The sequence below is a fragment of the Lytechinus pictus genome, unplaced genomic scaffold (assembly GCF_037042905.1).
Source record: "Lytechinus pictus isolate F3 Inbred unplaced genomic scaffold, Lp3.0 scaffold_19, whole genome shotgun sequence".
NCBI lineage: Eukaryota > Metazoa > Echinodermata > Echinoidea > Temnopleuroida > Toxopneustidae > Lytechinus > Lytechinus pictus.
This window is the reverse complement of record NW_026974140.1, coordinates 11,706,172-11,721,666: the sequence shown is the minus strand read 5'-3', so window position 1 is coordinate 11,721,666 and position 15,495 is coordinate 11,706,172. Positions and strand designations below refer to the sequence as shown.

General features: G+C 36.7%; 2 protein-coding genes across 2 annotated transcripts; both read left to right on the top strand.

Moving 5' to 3' along the window:
• The first annotated feature begins 11,914 nt into the window (after window positions 1-11,914).
• LOC135157735 (slit homolog 1 protein-like) lies at window positions 11,915-12,593 on the top strand. The gene has a single exon (XM_064114495.1). It carries the CDS (start codon window positions 11,925-11,927, stop codon window positions 12,591-12,593), a length of 669 nt encoding a protein of 222 aa, XP_063970565.1. The 5' UTR covers window positions 11,915-11,924.
• Window positions 12,594-12,675: 82 nt separating this feature from the next.
• On the top strand, window positions 12,676-15,277 carry LOC129259963 (toll-like receptor 4). The gene has a single exon (XM_054898074.2). The coding sequence runs from the start codon at window positions 14,590-14,592 to the stop codon at window positions 15,202-15,204; it is 615 nt and encodes a 204-aa protein (XP_054754049.2). The 5' UTR covers window positions 12,676-14,589; the 3' UTR covers window positions 15,205-15,277.
• The last annotated feature ends 218 nt before the right edge of the window (window positions 15,278-15,495 follow it).

Genomic DNA, 15,495 nt, shown 5'->3' with positions numbered 1-15,495 from the left:
AATCATGTGTGTTTGTCCAAATAAGTGTGCTGCTGTGAGCGAAATTGGATCAATTGTGAATCAGTTTTTAGTATATCCTGAAAGATAATTGTTCAGATAAACTCGATATCAGTGCTAAAATGAATAACGACAACCATTCGTACTAAAACTTTGAGTATGTAACGTAAAATTTTTGCCTGTATTGTCATCCATGTTTATAATCGTTCTTGAATTTTCAGTAATTTTAACTAGTTAATTATGTATACGCTCTTAAAAAGGTTTGGCCAAAAAGGCCCATTTTTTAACCATCACTGGGCAAAATACTTTTCACACAACTCTTAGTTGAAATATGTCCAAATTGGGTTATAAAAACTAATAATTGGTAATAAATTTACTCAATTTGATAATAATTGCCCAGAATATATATATATTTTTTACCAACATACATTACCCAAAACAGTGAACAGTATGTTGTCCATCATTTTAATAGCTTGGTCACATTTGCTCTACGGCGGCCGTATACGGCGAGTCGAAAACAGCCGTTTTAACAATTGTTGTACCAACTACATATAGGTGGTTTGAATTAAAGTTAATAAAACAGCTTTTTTCGACTCGCCGTACGGCCGCCTTAGAGCAAATGTGACCAAGGTATAAGTGTGTACAATCACAATAATCTAGAAGGACACATTATTCGAACAGCGTGTAGCTCTTCACCATGTTCACAGCATTTTCACCACAAACTATTTGAATATAGATTTTACAAGAAAAATCAAGCCCGTTTATGCGCAGTCATACATGTAGCTTAATATTTCACTTTTGTTGGAATATCATAACCCTCTTCATAAATTAGTAGGAAAATGTTGCAAAATAATCATTTGGCAACGTGATAAAGTTTTTCGCGGTTACCCACTTTTGTATCGTTTTGCGTCATAGACGTGCTGATTTTATCTGCTGTGAGTCAGCGAAAGAAGAGTGCGCTACCCTATACACCTCTATACATCAATAAGAAATGGAAAAGTGATGAAATGAGAGTGGGAGGGGAAAAGAGGGAGAGAGATTTAACAACGATCTCGCAGACAAAATTTTCAGATTTTTTTTTTAATCTGGGTCCATACGCTCTTACCTGTTTTAAAATATCAAAATGGAGTAGGCCTTATTATTACAACCCACATTACAAGTAAGTTTAACTATTAGATACCTAACGCTTAACAGAAAAGAAATTCAGACACGAAAATTCTACTTTTAATCGTTAACATTTTAATCTGGAATAACGGCGCTAATCCTAACTCTTGATTATTCATAATGTATATGCATAGTATTGAAATTAAATGAGCAAAATTTTAAATCAAGAAATCAATCAAAAGGAAATATAACTAACTCAATAAATACATTTCTAGACAAATCAATGAAAAATTAATAGACAGCTTTTCCTTTGTAAAAGTTAATATCAACCTTTCCATATTTCCCCCCATGGTGAAGCATAATTATTAATATCCAATGTTTTACTCCTCCTAAAATGAAAATATCGTCCCAATTATACATGTATGAAAATGAATATAAGATCCAAACCGATTTGAACTGAACATAAATTCTCATCTTTATCTCACGTAAGATTCCTGTGATTGATTGATTATTGCGTCCATGGTCTCCAATATTTACCCTAATGAAGAATAATAGTCGCAAATCATTTCACAAAGGAATCGGTATATATACAGCAATGACTGTAAAAGCCGACGAGATTTTCGTCCTTGGCGTATTTCAGTTTTCCTCCGATATGATTGGTCTTGTTTTGTGTCGGAGGTGAAGGGATTACCTTAAATTTGGTTCATTCTACCACTTTAAATCTTTGGAAAGTGTTCAGAGAAGATTGAAATTTCCGAATATTTTCATTCACGCCGTAGATTTCATTTTCTCTCCATTTTGCCGATCAGGACTTTCGAACTGTAATATATATATATGTATATAAATGTATTTAGTCTCTCATTTCACGACTATGATGCAATGATGTTCATAGTATTAAGATGTTGCTTTTTATAACACTTTTTAAGGCTTATAAAGGCTTCTCGTCATAAGAGGCTTAACCTATCCTGAAGTATTTTTAAAAAGTGGTCTATAAAGCTATTACATTTACATTTTTACTTTTGAAATGCTAAGGAGGTATGCTGGATGATTCTTAAAATCTGCGAAATCCCAGGGAGAAGAGTAAAAGGTAAACATGGCCTCTAATGCCATTGGCTGGTGAGGTTGAGAAAGGGGGTCAGAAGATGCTAGATTATCGACATGAATTCATGCGAGGGTAAGATCACAGAGAGAGAGAAAGACAGACAGAAGGGGGGGGGGGATGGAAAAGGGGTTAAGATGTGGCGACACAGCATATTAAATATGACAGAGAAATTTTCTTATTTTATTTACAAAAGCCGTGTGATTCCTGATGGCCATGATACATTTTTGCTATCACGACGCCACGGCACTCAAACCCTTCTAAGCCATATATCATTTTATCTTTCAATACATCTCTTATTCTTCCCCTTGCCACTAATGTTCCTACACATTGGTAATGACATTCTCTCGACGATTGGAAACATCGACATGAAATATTCAACAATTCCCCCACACTAAAGCCAATCGAAGCACGTCGAGAAAGGATAAATAATTCAAGAGGGGCCTCAGGAAAGGGTAAAAATTTGATCCATTGCCGATTTCATGCTTTTTACGAAGAGTCGTTTTAATAACTTCTCTCTCTCGTTTTATATCAATAAGTGCACTGCAACAAGACCAGTGTAAGTGTTGTGAGTTGACGTACATTCAAATTTGTGTTGAGACGACCATTATCTCATGGCTACAAAATATAGAAACATAATGATTCAAGTTGCCTCTAGATATAGATAACGATTCATGGGCGTTTTTGTGAGTGTGATCATATAAAATTTATATAATATATGATTTTCAAGAAACTATTATACTTAAACCATAAATAAGCGCTAGGCCATGATAATCAAACTGAATTGAACAAAAAAGGGTTCGCTATTCTGGAACACGTTGAGTGCATATAACAAGATGTTCCGGTTGGTCCTAGGATGAAATAGGGTTCGTTTATCTGAACATTTTCTTTTCCGAAGGTTCATCATAAACAAGGCTCGTTATTCCGAAAACGAGAGAAGGTTCGTCAGTAAGAAAACTAATGGACAATACGAATCAGAATTCATTTTCGGACTAACAAACATTCAGAATAAGAAATATGATGTTTCGGTATATATCGAAACTTTCGTAGAAATGAACTTTCGGTATATTGAGCTGTAAGATAAACATATAGACAATTTCGCATCCGTTACTATTCGTTGGAGAAAAAACTATTGCCACTTTAGGTCGTAAGAATGTAAGACCGGAGTAATAATGCATTATCACCATGACAACCATACTAAAGCATCGTAAGTGCCGTTAAACTGTCTGCGTATTAAACGTGAAAAAAGACAGAAAAGAGGGTATGATTATAGAAAATAAACTGCAGCAACTCAATTCAAAAAGCAACTAACCCGTAAATTGGGCGATTTTATACGTAAATAGTACAGCGTAATAGAAAGGCTACAAATTCATAAAAGAAGATTGTCTGAAACGATTGGTAGAAACAAAATTAACGAGTGAGATAAGAAAGTTATTTTGATATGTTTGACAAGGTTTGTTTCATTCATTTTAACATAAAATTTTGAAAGTCTTACTTTCTTATTCATGTACATGTAAAATATGTTCTATTCTGTTTCTGTAACCAATTTACAGACGCTTATGAAACTAAGATGCTAGGGGTAAAGCAGTGCTTCTACATCGCTTGAAATGGTGGTCCATGCCCGATGCCCTAGATTTCGAATGGCATCAGTCATTTGCCAGCCTGCCAAAACCCACCAAGCCGACAGTTGAACGCACTCTTGCCATAAATCGTGTTTAATTCGATGTTATGGCGTGTATACTCAGCCTGAAAACAAGACACAGTGTATGATAAGACACGTACTCCCTCCCTTCTTATAGTCTCTTGACAATTCTACTTTACATGCTACTGGGACTCATCTCAAGTGTTAACATCGGGTTCTGGAAAACAAGAAAGAGGGTACGATTGGGAGTGATCCGGGGTATGAAGGGCAGGAGATGAATAGGTAGACCCACAGCCAAATTTTCCGCCAATAAACGATTAGATTAGATCAAAACAAGTTACCAAAACTGGCCAACTACGTCAACGTTTTTTAAAAGACGATACAGATAGATAACGAGTCCAGTATGCGTACGTATCATGGGGAGTCTTTCTTTTGGGTTAAAGTGGTTGATGGTTTGGTGTATATGTGTAAGGGAGGGTGTGTGTGGGGTGTGTATGTGTGTCAGACAGAGAGGATGTACGAGGCGGAGAAATTTTAACATTCAAAATTATGTATCACTTTGCTATTTCCGGTAAAAAAATATCTATAATTTCATGGTATATAGCCCTTCATATACATACACCATAACAAGACATAAAGCCAGTTCGTAGTTCCACTCTGCGCATGATCAGAGGAAGGTCATTTGTACTAAAGTGACATGGTGGTTTAAAATTTAATGAGCTAAGCACCATCTTTGATGTCTTGATTATTCATATATTCTTTTGAATTGTGTTTTTCATTTACATCCACAAAAAACTATGCGTCCACGAATGACTGGTATTTCACAGTTTGCCAAGTACATTGTACAACATGCTCTAATATGCATTCAAAGTAGAAATGCAACAAATACCTTCATAAAGTGTTCAATGGTGTGCTATTCTAGTTACCTGGTCTATTCAATATCTTCAACCTATGTATGGCATCCTTACATAATATCTTGCTTTGAAATCTGCCTATCTCAATGAAAGAAATGAAAGGTCATTTGACCAAAATTGTCCATGAAGTAAGTACGAACTGGTCTATATACATGGCGTTCTGAAAGTACGATGCTCCCTGAAACAGAGTATCTAGTATGTGGTAATCACGTGACCATGTGGACCGTTACATCTATGACCTTCAATGCCTGTGACCTTGAAGGTAGTAGTATTTCATATAATCTTATTATTAGATCTTCCATTGGAAATAAGTTGTCACTCGTCGGTTGGCACGCCGCAGGGAATAATTCTTGCCTGTGTTGGGTTGACAACGTCAGTTAATAAATGGATTTTAAAAAAAAGAAGAAAAGGGGAGGAACAGTGCATATACAAGCAAGGAAAGTGAAGAGAATGTGCTTGGGAATGATGATAATGATGGTGCTGAGAGAGAGACAGAAAAGAGAGGTGTATTTTCTATGTAAGATTATAAACAACGACTTACTCTAATAAAAAAAAAAGAGTGGGAAAGTAAGAAAGAAAAGGAGAGTGGGAGGGCTGAGAGAAAGAGAGAGAGGGGGGAGGGTCAAAGGATAAAGGAGCGAGGGTGGTGATTGAGACAGGAGCAGTGCGGCCAAGACAAAAGAACCTTAAAAAACCATAAAACCTGAATAAACAATGGGGTACATACCCTACATATCCACTCCATTTAAACAAGAGAGGTCTCTGTCGGTTAGCAGTAGTTTCACATCAGAGTAAGATAACGCATAGGCAAATAAGCATGCGGTTGCTAACATAATATCATCACAGCATTGGCTTATTCAAGGAATCTCTTTGCACTTGTTTTACAGCAAAAAGTACTACTTCAGAGGGTGAAGTTTGACATCACAGGGAGAGAACGTCATAATAAGCTATCAGTTGCTACACTGTAAAGGATTATCATAGAATTGGCTTATCGAAATACACTCTGCACTGGTTTTACGGAGAAATGCATGGTTGACGAAAAGTTCAGAACAGAAATTGCATCAAGTATTTTGGGATATCACTTCACCACTCTTGTAACAAAACAGGTTAACTTTCCTCGCGAAGAACAGAACGATGACCAAATCATCCACCATATGGCATTGACACATACTTTACCAGTCCGAATAACAGACCTAACACATATGCTTTAGTCCCACCTAACATCTATAGCCCCAACCATTACCCCAGGCAAAACCTGAAAACATGATTTTCTGTCTCAGAATACACGGTCTATATGCATGAAGAGGTCTGACCTGCACTAAGTTGGTGTTTCGTGAATATTGAATTTAGGGAGCTCTGTTCTTATTGACTGGGTAAACTCAAAATGATCAATTACAAATTGTGATCATTCATGATTATCTCATATAAGGTCCTCTTTTATATAACATTATACGTAATGTATATGTAGTATAATTTCAACGTACAAGACTAGCATGCATGTATGATACACGGTCTATTTGTATTTCCCATGAGATGTAACATTTTGAGCAACGATGTAGAAAATATCTATGAACCGGCCAAAAAGTACAACCAAATATCCAGGACGGTTTAAAGGGCAATGTGATTTATTGCTGTCTTCATGTCAGCAAGCCAGCAATAGGTGTATGCAGATTCCCAAACCTCAGAAAGAAATGAGCTCTATAAATGGATGGAATACATATTTGCTATGAAAGAAGTATCATCTAAATAATCACTTTATTATTATTATCCATATCGTTGTTTTTATTATGCAATCGATATGATTTTATATCACTTATTTTCAAGATATGTTCCTGAATTTATGAATTTTCATTTAAGCAATCGGCTATTTTGGTATGCACTGGCGTAAATCCCGGGGGGGATGGGGGGATATATCCCCCCCCCCCACTTTTCGAGGAGGGGGGGGTGGCCTGTACAAACATCCCCCCCACTTTTTACGAAAGAAATAAAAAATCACAAGAGATAATTGTTTTATTGGTGAAAATTCTTCCTAAAATACCGCTTAACAAATAAAACAATATTATTGAATCATAAAATGCAAATAAAGAGCCAGTTCACCATTTCCAAACGAAATACTTATGTCCTTATTATAACATTGAAGAGAAATCCCTGTTTCTTCCAATTCATCAATGTTGGGGTCTTTGGGAGGGGATTAAGATGGAATGTCAATTTTTTTTTCAATGTAATCTCTAATAAATAATTAAACCATCATGGGGTAAAAAGATAATAATATTGGAGGGGTATTTGCCATATGGACATACAGTGGCGTAACTACGGGGGGGGGGGCATGGGGGGCACATGCTCCCCCCCCCCCCCCCCATCGGCTGACCAAAACAAAAACGGGGAAATGGGGAAAAATAGAAAAGAGGGAGAAAGGAAGAGAAACGTAGTGGGAAAGAAGAAAATATTATTCATTATAATGTTGTATTATAATTATGTTATGTTACATTACATAAGAAATATTTTTATCATAACTTCATGAAACATAATTTGCCCAGGGCCTACGTCTTCATAGTTCCTGGTGCTCGCATTGTCTGTTCAATGAGATATATAATCCTGTTGTACTAAAACATCCCGTTTTCAAGTCAATATAAACTAAATATATTTCCTAGCACTTGAGTTATCATTGTTTTATGTAGTGACATGAGCTTCTTTTACATGATTAAAAAGGTGATTGCCCAATGTTAAGGTCTTCGTATATATAAAAACATTTCCTTCCGTGATTACGTTCGCATTAGTGGATTGGTGAGATATGTCTGCTCTTCATGAATTCATAAAATCAGTCCTTGAAATGTCCCTTCTTCTGATCTGAATATCAAAAATTTTCAGCTCGCGCTTCGCGCTCGCATCATTTGGTTAATGAAATACGTATGGTCCTAGTTAATTCCTACAAAGAAACCTTAGAATGCCCCACTTCAGGTCTTAATTATCTAAATTATCTAAATTTTCAGCTCGCGCTTCACGCTCGCAATATTTGATTAGTGAGATGCGTATGATAATCATGATTGCAATGAGTACAAAAAGTGTTTCATGTGTTCAGATGTAATTCTAATAAAATCAGCAAGCGCTTGGCACTTGCATTAGATGACTATGGTGAGATATGCATACTCTTAATGGATTCCTAAAATATATTCCTTAAAATCTCGCTGTTTGGGGTCAAAATATACGAAAATTTCAGCTCGCGCTTCGCGCTCGCATTGTTTAGCGAGACAGGTACCTATCATGATTACACAAATTTGATTATAATGTCCCTTCTTAGGTGTGAATATAAAAAATTCAGCTCGCGCTTCGCGCTCGCATTATTTGATCAGTTTCAGAATATGGAAAATACGTGTTTAGGGTGCTTTTCGAGACCCCATGGTCGCGCATGGTATCCACTCGTCAATGGAAGTGGCCCCCCCGGGTGAGATACATATCCGTTCAATGATATTGTCCTTAAAATGTATCTATTAGGTCAGAATAACTAGCAACCGAGCGCGCTTCGCGCGCTCACTCAGTGATTCGAAAATTTTGCTGGTGCCCCCACAATGCCGTGACCCACGGTATGCCACTGTGGACATATCAATTACAATTCCTTGCATATCTAAAAACATGATAACAAAAAAAAAAGCCAAAATATTTCAGTCATCCCCCCCCCCACCCCTCAACACGGATTTACGCCAGTGTTGGTATGAATATCGCTTTGGATAGGATTTCACCATGTTTTACCATGTTTTACCATGTTTTCTTTTTGAAACGACAAGGAAACTCTACTAGGATGCGACTTCCATGTTTATTTCCTTTTTATGATTTAAAACGACTTATTAAACTACATACCAACCTTGATTTGAATTGTCTTGTCGAGATAAATGCATTTGTACGCTGGTAATTTTTCGGGTAGAAAATGTGAAATAATTATAATCAATGAAGAAAATGTAAATTAACGAACGTTGCATGAAACACGACACTAATTACTTTATACTAGATGTCAAGGAAAAATGACACTGATGCTACCTGTTTTGTTCTACAGTGCATATACATGGTTCAAGAACACACTTTTTAGCTTCGGCTTGATATCACCCCCTTTTCAATAGGTGGGTGCCTCATGCATATACTCGTTACAGCCCGTTGCCCCTACCTCGTAACAGCGACATCCAATAGAAATAGAATTTGTCAATGTGTATGCATGAGAGAACTCTGTCCGAGCTTTCTTTCTTAAGGCGCGAAACTAGTCAAACCTTTCCGCCTTTTCTGTGCACGCCCGTGATGTGAGAGGCATCCATCGCATCCATCCCTTTTGGAGTGCCCCTTCCATCTGCGAACGCGTTATGCAGCAAGATTTATGTACGATTTAAAAATCGATATGAACGCAGAAAATCTCCTATGCTTCATGCAAGCATTATGTATACTGGTGAAATCGCAAATCTTAAAATTTTAAGAGAAACAATGTGTAATAAATAAGATAGTCACAGTCTAAAACTTCATCCTGATTATATCTTTTAAAACCATCATGTACGATATCCACTATGATTATTTTGTTCTAACATGCGACGCGCTTTTCTGTCTATTTGATAATGCCCGCTATCTAACTGTGAACTATGTTTAACATAATGAGAGAGAAAAAACATACAAGGTCAAAGAAGGTCTTCTTTTCTCGATTCCCAGCGCAAACATTCTAATAAATTCTTCGCCAGATATTCTGTTGGTCAACATGGATTTGCCACGCTGGAAGAAAAGAACCCTTCATTTGCAATTTAACCATGTTGGCGAAGTTTATTAACAAAAATTGAATAATATCGAAAAGCTTTATAAAGAAGAAAGGTTATGGAATCATAATTTTGTCATAATGGGACTGCTGTGTCACTGAGTCTTTTAAACAGAATGAGAAGCCAAAGAAGTCGAGCCACGAAACTTCCAGTTAAAACTCCAATCACCTTTGACCGAGAAAACCATGTGAACATAATCAGTCTGTGTGAAATACAACCTGGGGCCCGTAACACACAGCTTGGCAATGATCGTGAACATTTTTCTACGATTGATTGCATTTACTATAGTGTACAATCAATCGTGAAATTCAGGCGTACGATTAATCGCTAACCATTGTGTTACGAATTTCCCAGAATACACATTTTGAATGGAGAGGGTTAACGGATATTGAACCTTTGAACCCTACATCCGGATTAATAGGCTACCACTAGACCATAATTATCCTGAACGATGTCTGCAGGCATAAAGAAAGCGAGAAACAGAAGCTTCTGATGGAAAAGACGACGGAGGGGGTATCGAACCCATAATCTCTCAGAGATTCGCATTAATGTTATACCACTAAGCCGTCAAGGTGATCTGATTCAGATGGGTCACACGGTCATGGAGTAACATCAGAAGGCCATCTGAGTATGATGATGCTGAGAGAGAAGGTGCTCGAATCTCGGATCTTCCAATACGAGACGCCAACTTGCCACGAAGGCATAATTGTGAATGCAACATGTAGGTTAGATGATAGTAAGCTTCGGTTGACACCTGATATGATGAATCTGGAAGAAGAAGTGTTTCTCGGTGATACTCTGGGCTGTTAGTAGTGACCGAAGTGTTTACAAAGCTAGTTTAAACCATCGAGCAACACTCATGATAGTCTTAATTCAGTATCGAATTATTTTGCACTGCATTCAGAACATGTTGCTCGATTGAATAAATTTGCTTTCATACAAGACCGATGAACAATATAATTTATACTAATGGAGAAAGTCTGAATATAATAATTAGCAAATAATTTTTGGTTCCATGGTTGGTTAAATTGATAAAAAACTATCATTTTCGATATGATTTGAATGCCGCTGCCATGCAATCCTTTACTATATTTATGTTAGTACCATTATAGTTACTATTTTAGTCAAATTTACCACAATATTATCCTATACATGCTGGAAGATAATATTGTTTTGTTTTGAAAGTTGAGAAGAATACTGATATAAATTTATTTGCGTTTATGTTGACATCAGAGCAATTATGTTAACTATGTTACATTCAATTAGATATTAATTCAATTATACTTTAACTAAAATAATGATATATATAGGATCAATTATCTTCATAACATAAAACGCACGGAGTTCCTTTTACAATTCATATGACCAGAGTGTACGGAGGATATCTGTTGCATTTCAGAATTCATGTCACTTACCGAAACTAAACAGAAGACGAATAAAACGTATCACATGACAAACTTTGATACCAGTCCGGATATCATAATTGACTATTATGGGATATAATGACTCTTAAGGAGTGAGAAATAATAAGCAATTATCGTAGAGCTGCAAAAATCAATCTGATAATACCATACCCTAATTGTTATAAGGAGCCAATGTTAGTTCTTGATAACTTTTTGGTAATATTCCTATTATTTTGTGCAATAAAAGATAAGTCTCTTTTATTACACTGTTTGTCTGGTTTTCCTTCCCCTTTCCTTTTGAGGCCTTTATCAATTTCAAGCTCTAAGCTTCAGATGGGAGGTCTCCCACATTTCAAAATATATTATGTCGATATATGTATTTATATTTTTTCTGCTATTTGTTTTAATGATAAAAAAATAAATTTATCAGGTATAAATATATTTCAATTAGATTGTTAGAATGTATGTATGCATATGTTATTCATTATGCCATTTTCTTATTGTTATGTTATGCTAAGAAAAAATGATTACACTTGTATATACTTTTGTTATTGGAATGTGGAAATACTTAAATCAAATCAAATAATTGACTTTGATACAGAGATCATTCCCCTTTTTGTTTCCAGATTCTTGAGGGTAAATATAAAAACAGGGGAAATTATCTTAGCACAGGATGCAACCCGACCTTTAGTTTCATCTAAACCCTATCAAAACAAAGTACTTATTTTCATTTACGAGTAATTGTAAGTGTAATAATAATAATGTCATTCTCTTTTTTTTTCAGTTGAGAATCCGAGAGTTTTCAGGTTAGGCTCACTGTGACGCTAGCTGATTGATGAACTCCGTCATTTGCTTCATTATTATCAAAGCAATCTTGAAATCATGGAATGGGGCTTGATATACTCCTTGATGGTTGTATCAATCACCATCCATTGTTCATATGGATATGGCAGAGATTCGCTTAAGATATCTTCCTTTCCCATGAAAGGATCACTTCAGGGATGCAATGAGAACTTGCAGACGAAGACTGTTGCTTGCATTGGTAAAGGCCTTAAAAGGGTTCCCCGAAATCTTCCAGAAGATATCTTTGTGCTTAACCTGGCTTACAACAATATCACCATTCTCTTAAATGCATCGTTTGAAGAATACCCTCTAATCAAAGACTTGTACATCTATTTCAACGATCTACGATCGATAGAACCCGCTGCCTTTCACCCTATCAGGGATCTAAGATATCTGGATCTCTCATATAACACGCGTCTGATTGTGCTTCCAGTGGAAGGAGTCTTTATGAAGTCTCCAAAGCTTTTCACTCTAAACTTGTCGCGGTTAAACCTGAGATCTATCCCAAATGACACACTGAAGTGGAGCCCACGTCTACGTCTTGTGAATCTGTCAAATAACAAAATTTCCTTCATCAATTTAAGTTCCTGTGGCATGGTCGAAGAAGTAAATTTGAGTCGTAATCTTATACAACGGCTTACAATGGAATATTTCATATTCCCGTGCCGCACCGATCATCTAGATCTAACAAACAACCCAATACAATTTGTAGACCCCGACGACATCGCATCACTCCAAGTTCGTTCATTAAAGCATGGACCTATGAAGAGATGGACGATTAACGCGAGCATTTCTTTGACCCAATGATAGTCACCGTCACCTGGTTATGCGCATCTTAATGAGAACATACAGGTGTTGTAACAATAGCAATTACCATGACTACCAAGGGTATCTGATCACTCAAAGACGGAACAGTTTCCCGGTCTTGATTTTTGTTGGCTGATCCCCTGTTTCAGTATGTGCCTTTCAGTCAATATGCTTCATATATGGATCAGCAAACTTGAGAAGCAGACGATTTTTATGATATAAAATATGATATTATTCGATCCGCTAACTACCGCTCACACATAAGGACCTCAATAACATTTAAAGATACACGATCTACACATGTTATGTGCCACGTATATCTGGAATATTATGGAGAAACTTGGGAAAATTGAATTTTAAATGGTAAACAATCAATCACGATCTTGCCTCTATATTAAAATATGCAGACATTTCCCCAAATAAAACACATGGAACTAAGATTAACAAAGGTAAACAAAAACTGCACATCGATTATCCATTATTTCATTGATTTTCTATCAACTGCGCATATAATTTGTGAAATATAAATGTCCAATCACGAACTAATTCAGTCCCTTCTCACGGTGACGATCATAGGACCAAAGAAGACTAGTATGAAGAGAATGTTATTCAGATGACAATTACCGTCACCTGTTAGTGAATTCATTATCTAAGCGATGAATGTCCATCTCTTCATAGGTCCATGATTAAAGCTAGGTCAATACAATTTGCGTAATGAAACATTACTTAACATCATACTAGGAATCTCAAAATCAAACATCCAAGAGCTAACAATTTCGAATGGCTTTGTAGGTGAGTTTCCAGAGGGTTTATTTGAACCACTGCGCAACTCTCCCCTCTCTGTTCTGAAATTCAACGGGAATAACATATTCGGCCACGATCTTTCAGTCTTTTCTAATTTGACAAAAATTGTACAATTTGGTTTCAGTTACAATATTCCCTTCATAGACAAAATCCAACCGGTGGTTTTCGATGGTATGAGAGCACTGAAAGTGTTGACAATCGACGGAAACGAAGTAACGGAATTAAATCCTTTCAATCAAAATTGGACAGTGAACTTAACACACCTGAGCTTACAAGATAATAAATTAAGAGCAATATTCGCACCTGCATTTAGTGGCTTAGAAAGTTTAATCTCACTGGACATGGCATGGAACAAATACCTTTTTGTCTTTATGGCAACATCGGGACTTGACAACATTCAGTATATCGATTTGAGGGGAAGTAGTATAACTTTTCTACATTTCAACACCCCAACTCTGAGATTCCTGTTTCTTAATAGTGTTTTAGACCATCCCCATCTGTCACCAGGAGCCTCCTTTAAACATTTACAGTCACTTGTTGAGTTAAACATGAGAGATTCTCGCGTTTACGATTCTAACTTGTGGGGCGGTGTAGATGAGTCTCTTTTCGATGGATTATTAAATCTGACTTATTTGGACCTGAGTAGAAATGATTTTAGGTATGATTTAACACCTGGGATATTTCGAGAACTCTATGGATTAATAGAGCTCAATCTAGAGGAGTGCTTTATGACTGGCATACACCCTTTGTTATTCGTGGGCTTGGAATCGCTTCAAAAAGTGAGCTTGAAAGGGAATAACATCAAGCATCTCCGCGGTGATCTCCTTTCTGTATTGGGTCAAATAATAGATATTAACTTAGAAGGAAACCTGATCGACTTCTTGGATGACGTTATGTTCCTCAACAACAAGAAGCTTACAAATCTCTCTTTGGCCAACAACAAATTAACGCGCCTTAATCAAAGCACTTTCAAGCCGATCTTTTCCTCTATTTCAACAATTGATATATCAATGAATCCAATTGTTTGTAACTGCGATCTTAAGTGGCTGATTGACTGGTTAAAGGGGTCCATCGAACTCAATCACATAAATAATACAATTTGTTCGCCAGCATCTCTTAAGCCCCTTCGTTTAAAAACCCTGTTCCATTTCATCCAGATGAACTATGCAGTATCAGGACTGGCCTTGTTTCCATGATTCCACTTGCTGTTGTTGGTGTGCTTGTTTTGGTTGTGGTTGTTTTTAACAATCGATGGCATTTGAAATACAAAATCTTTCTCCTGAAACTAGCTATCTTTGGATACAAAGAGATGCAAGATGCCCGTGACCATAACGATTACGAGTTTGACATGAACATCATGTTCTATGACGACGACGAAGAGTGGATTCGTGATCATCTACGACCTGCTCTTCAAGAACACCTTCCACAGTTCCAGAGGAACGTCTTTGGTGACAATGACCTCGTCCTGGGTATGCATTACTTAGATGCTGTGGATCATGCGGTGACCCATAGTTACAAGACCATCATCGTACTCAGTAGAGCTGCTGTGAGAGACCACTGGTTCGTTCTTAAGTTTCGTACTGCCATGGATCACGTGAGTGATACTCTGACTGAATTCGTACTGGTGATATTCCTTGAAGACATCCCAGATGATGAAGTGCCTTTCTTGGTGAGGTTGTATCTAAGTGATGGCAGACCTTACATCAACTGGACAGATGATGTAAGAGGACATGAATATTTCTGGAATGAACTGTCCAAAAGGCTGACCATTAATCTTATGACGAATGATAATATCCCCAACGAGTAGCACAGTTGGTAATTATTATAGCGCAGTTACTACGTACATACTAAATTGCGCTTGATACTTGGTATAAAAATTGATCAGAATTATCATTATTACCCCGGCAGTAGCTGAGCCAATTTCATTGCAACCACATAATATATCATGGATTTATATTTCTAACAATGCTTAATGGTCAGTTTAAATCAGATGTTTGAATATAAAGTAATGCAAACTATAAGTATTATTCTCCTAACTATTGTGGCGTTCGGTACAAATTGCACAGCAAAAGGAACAAAGAGAGAGAGCTGTTCAAAG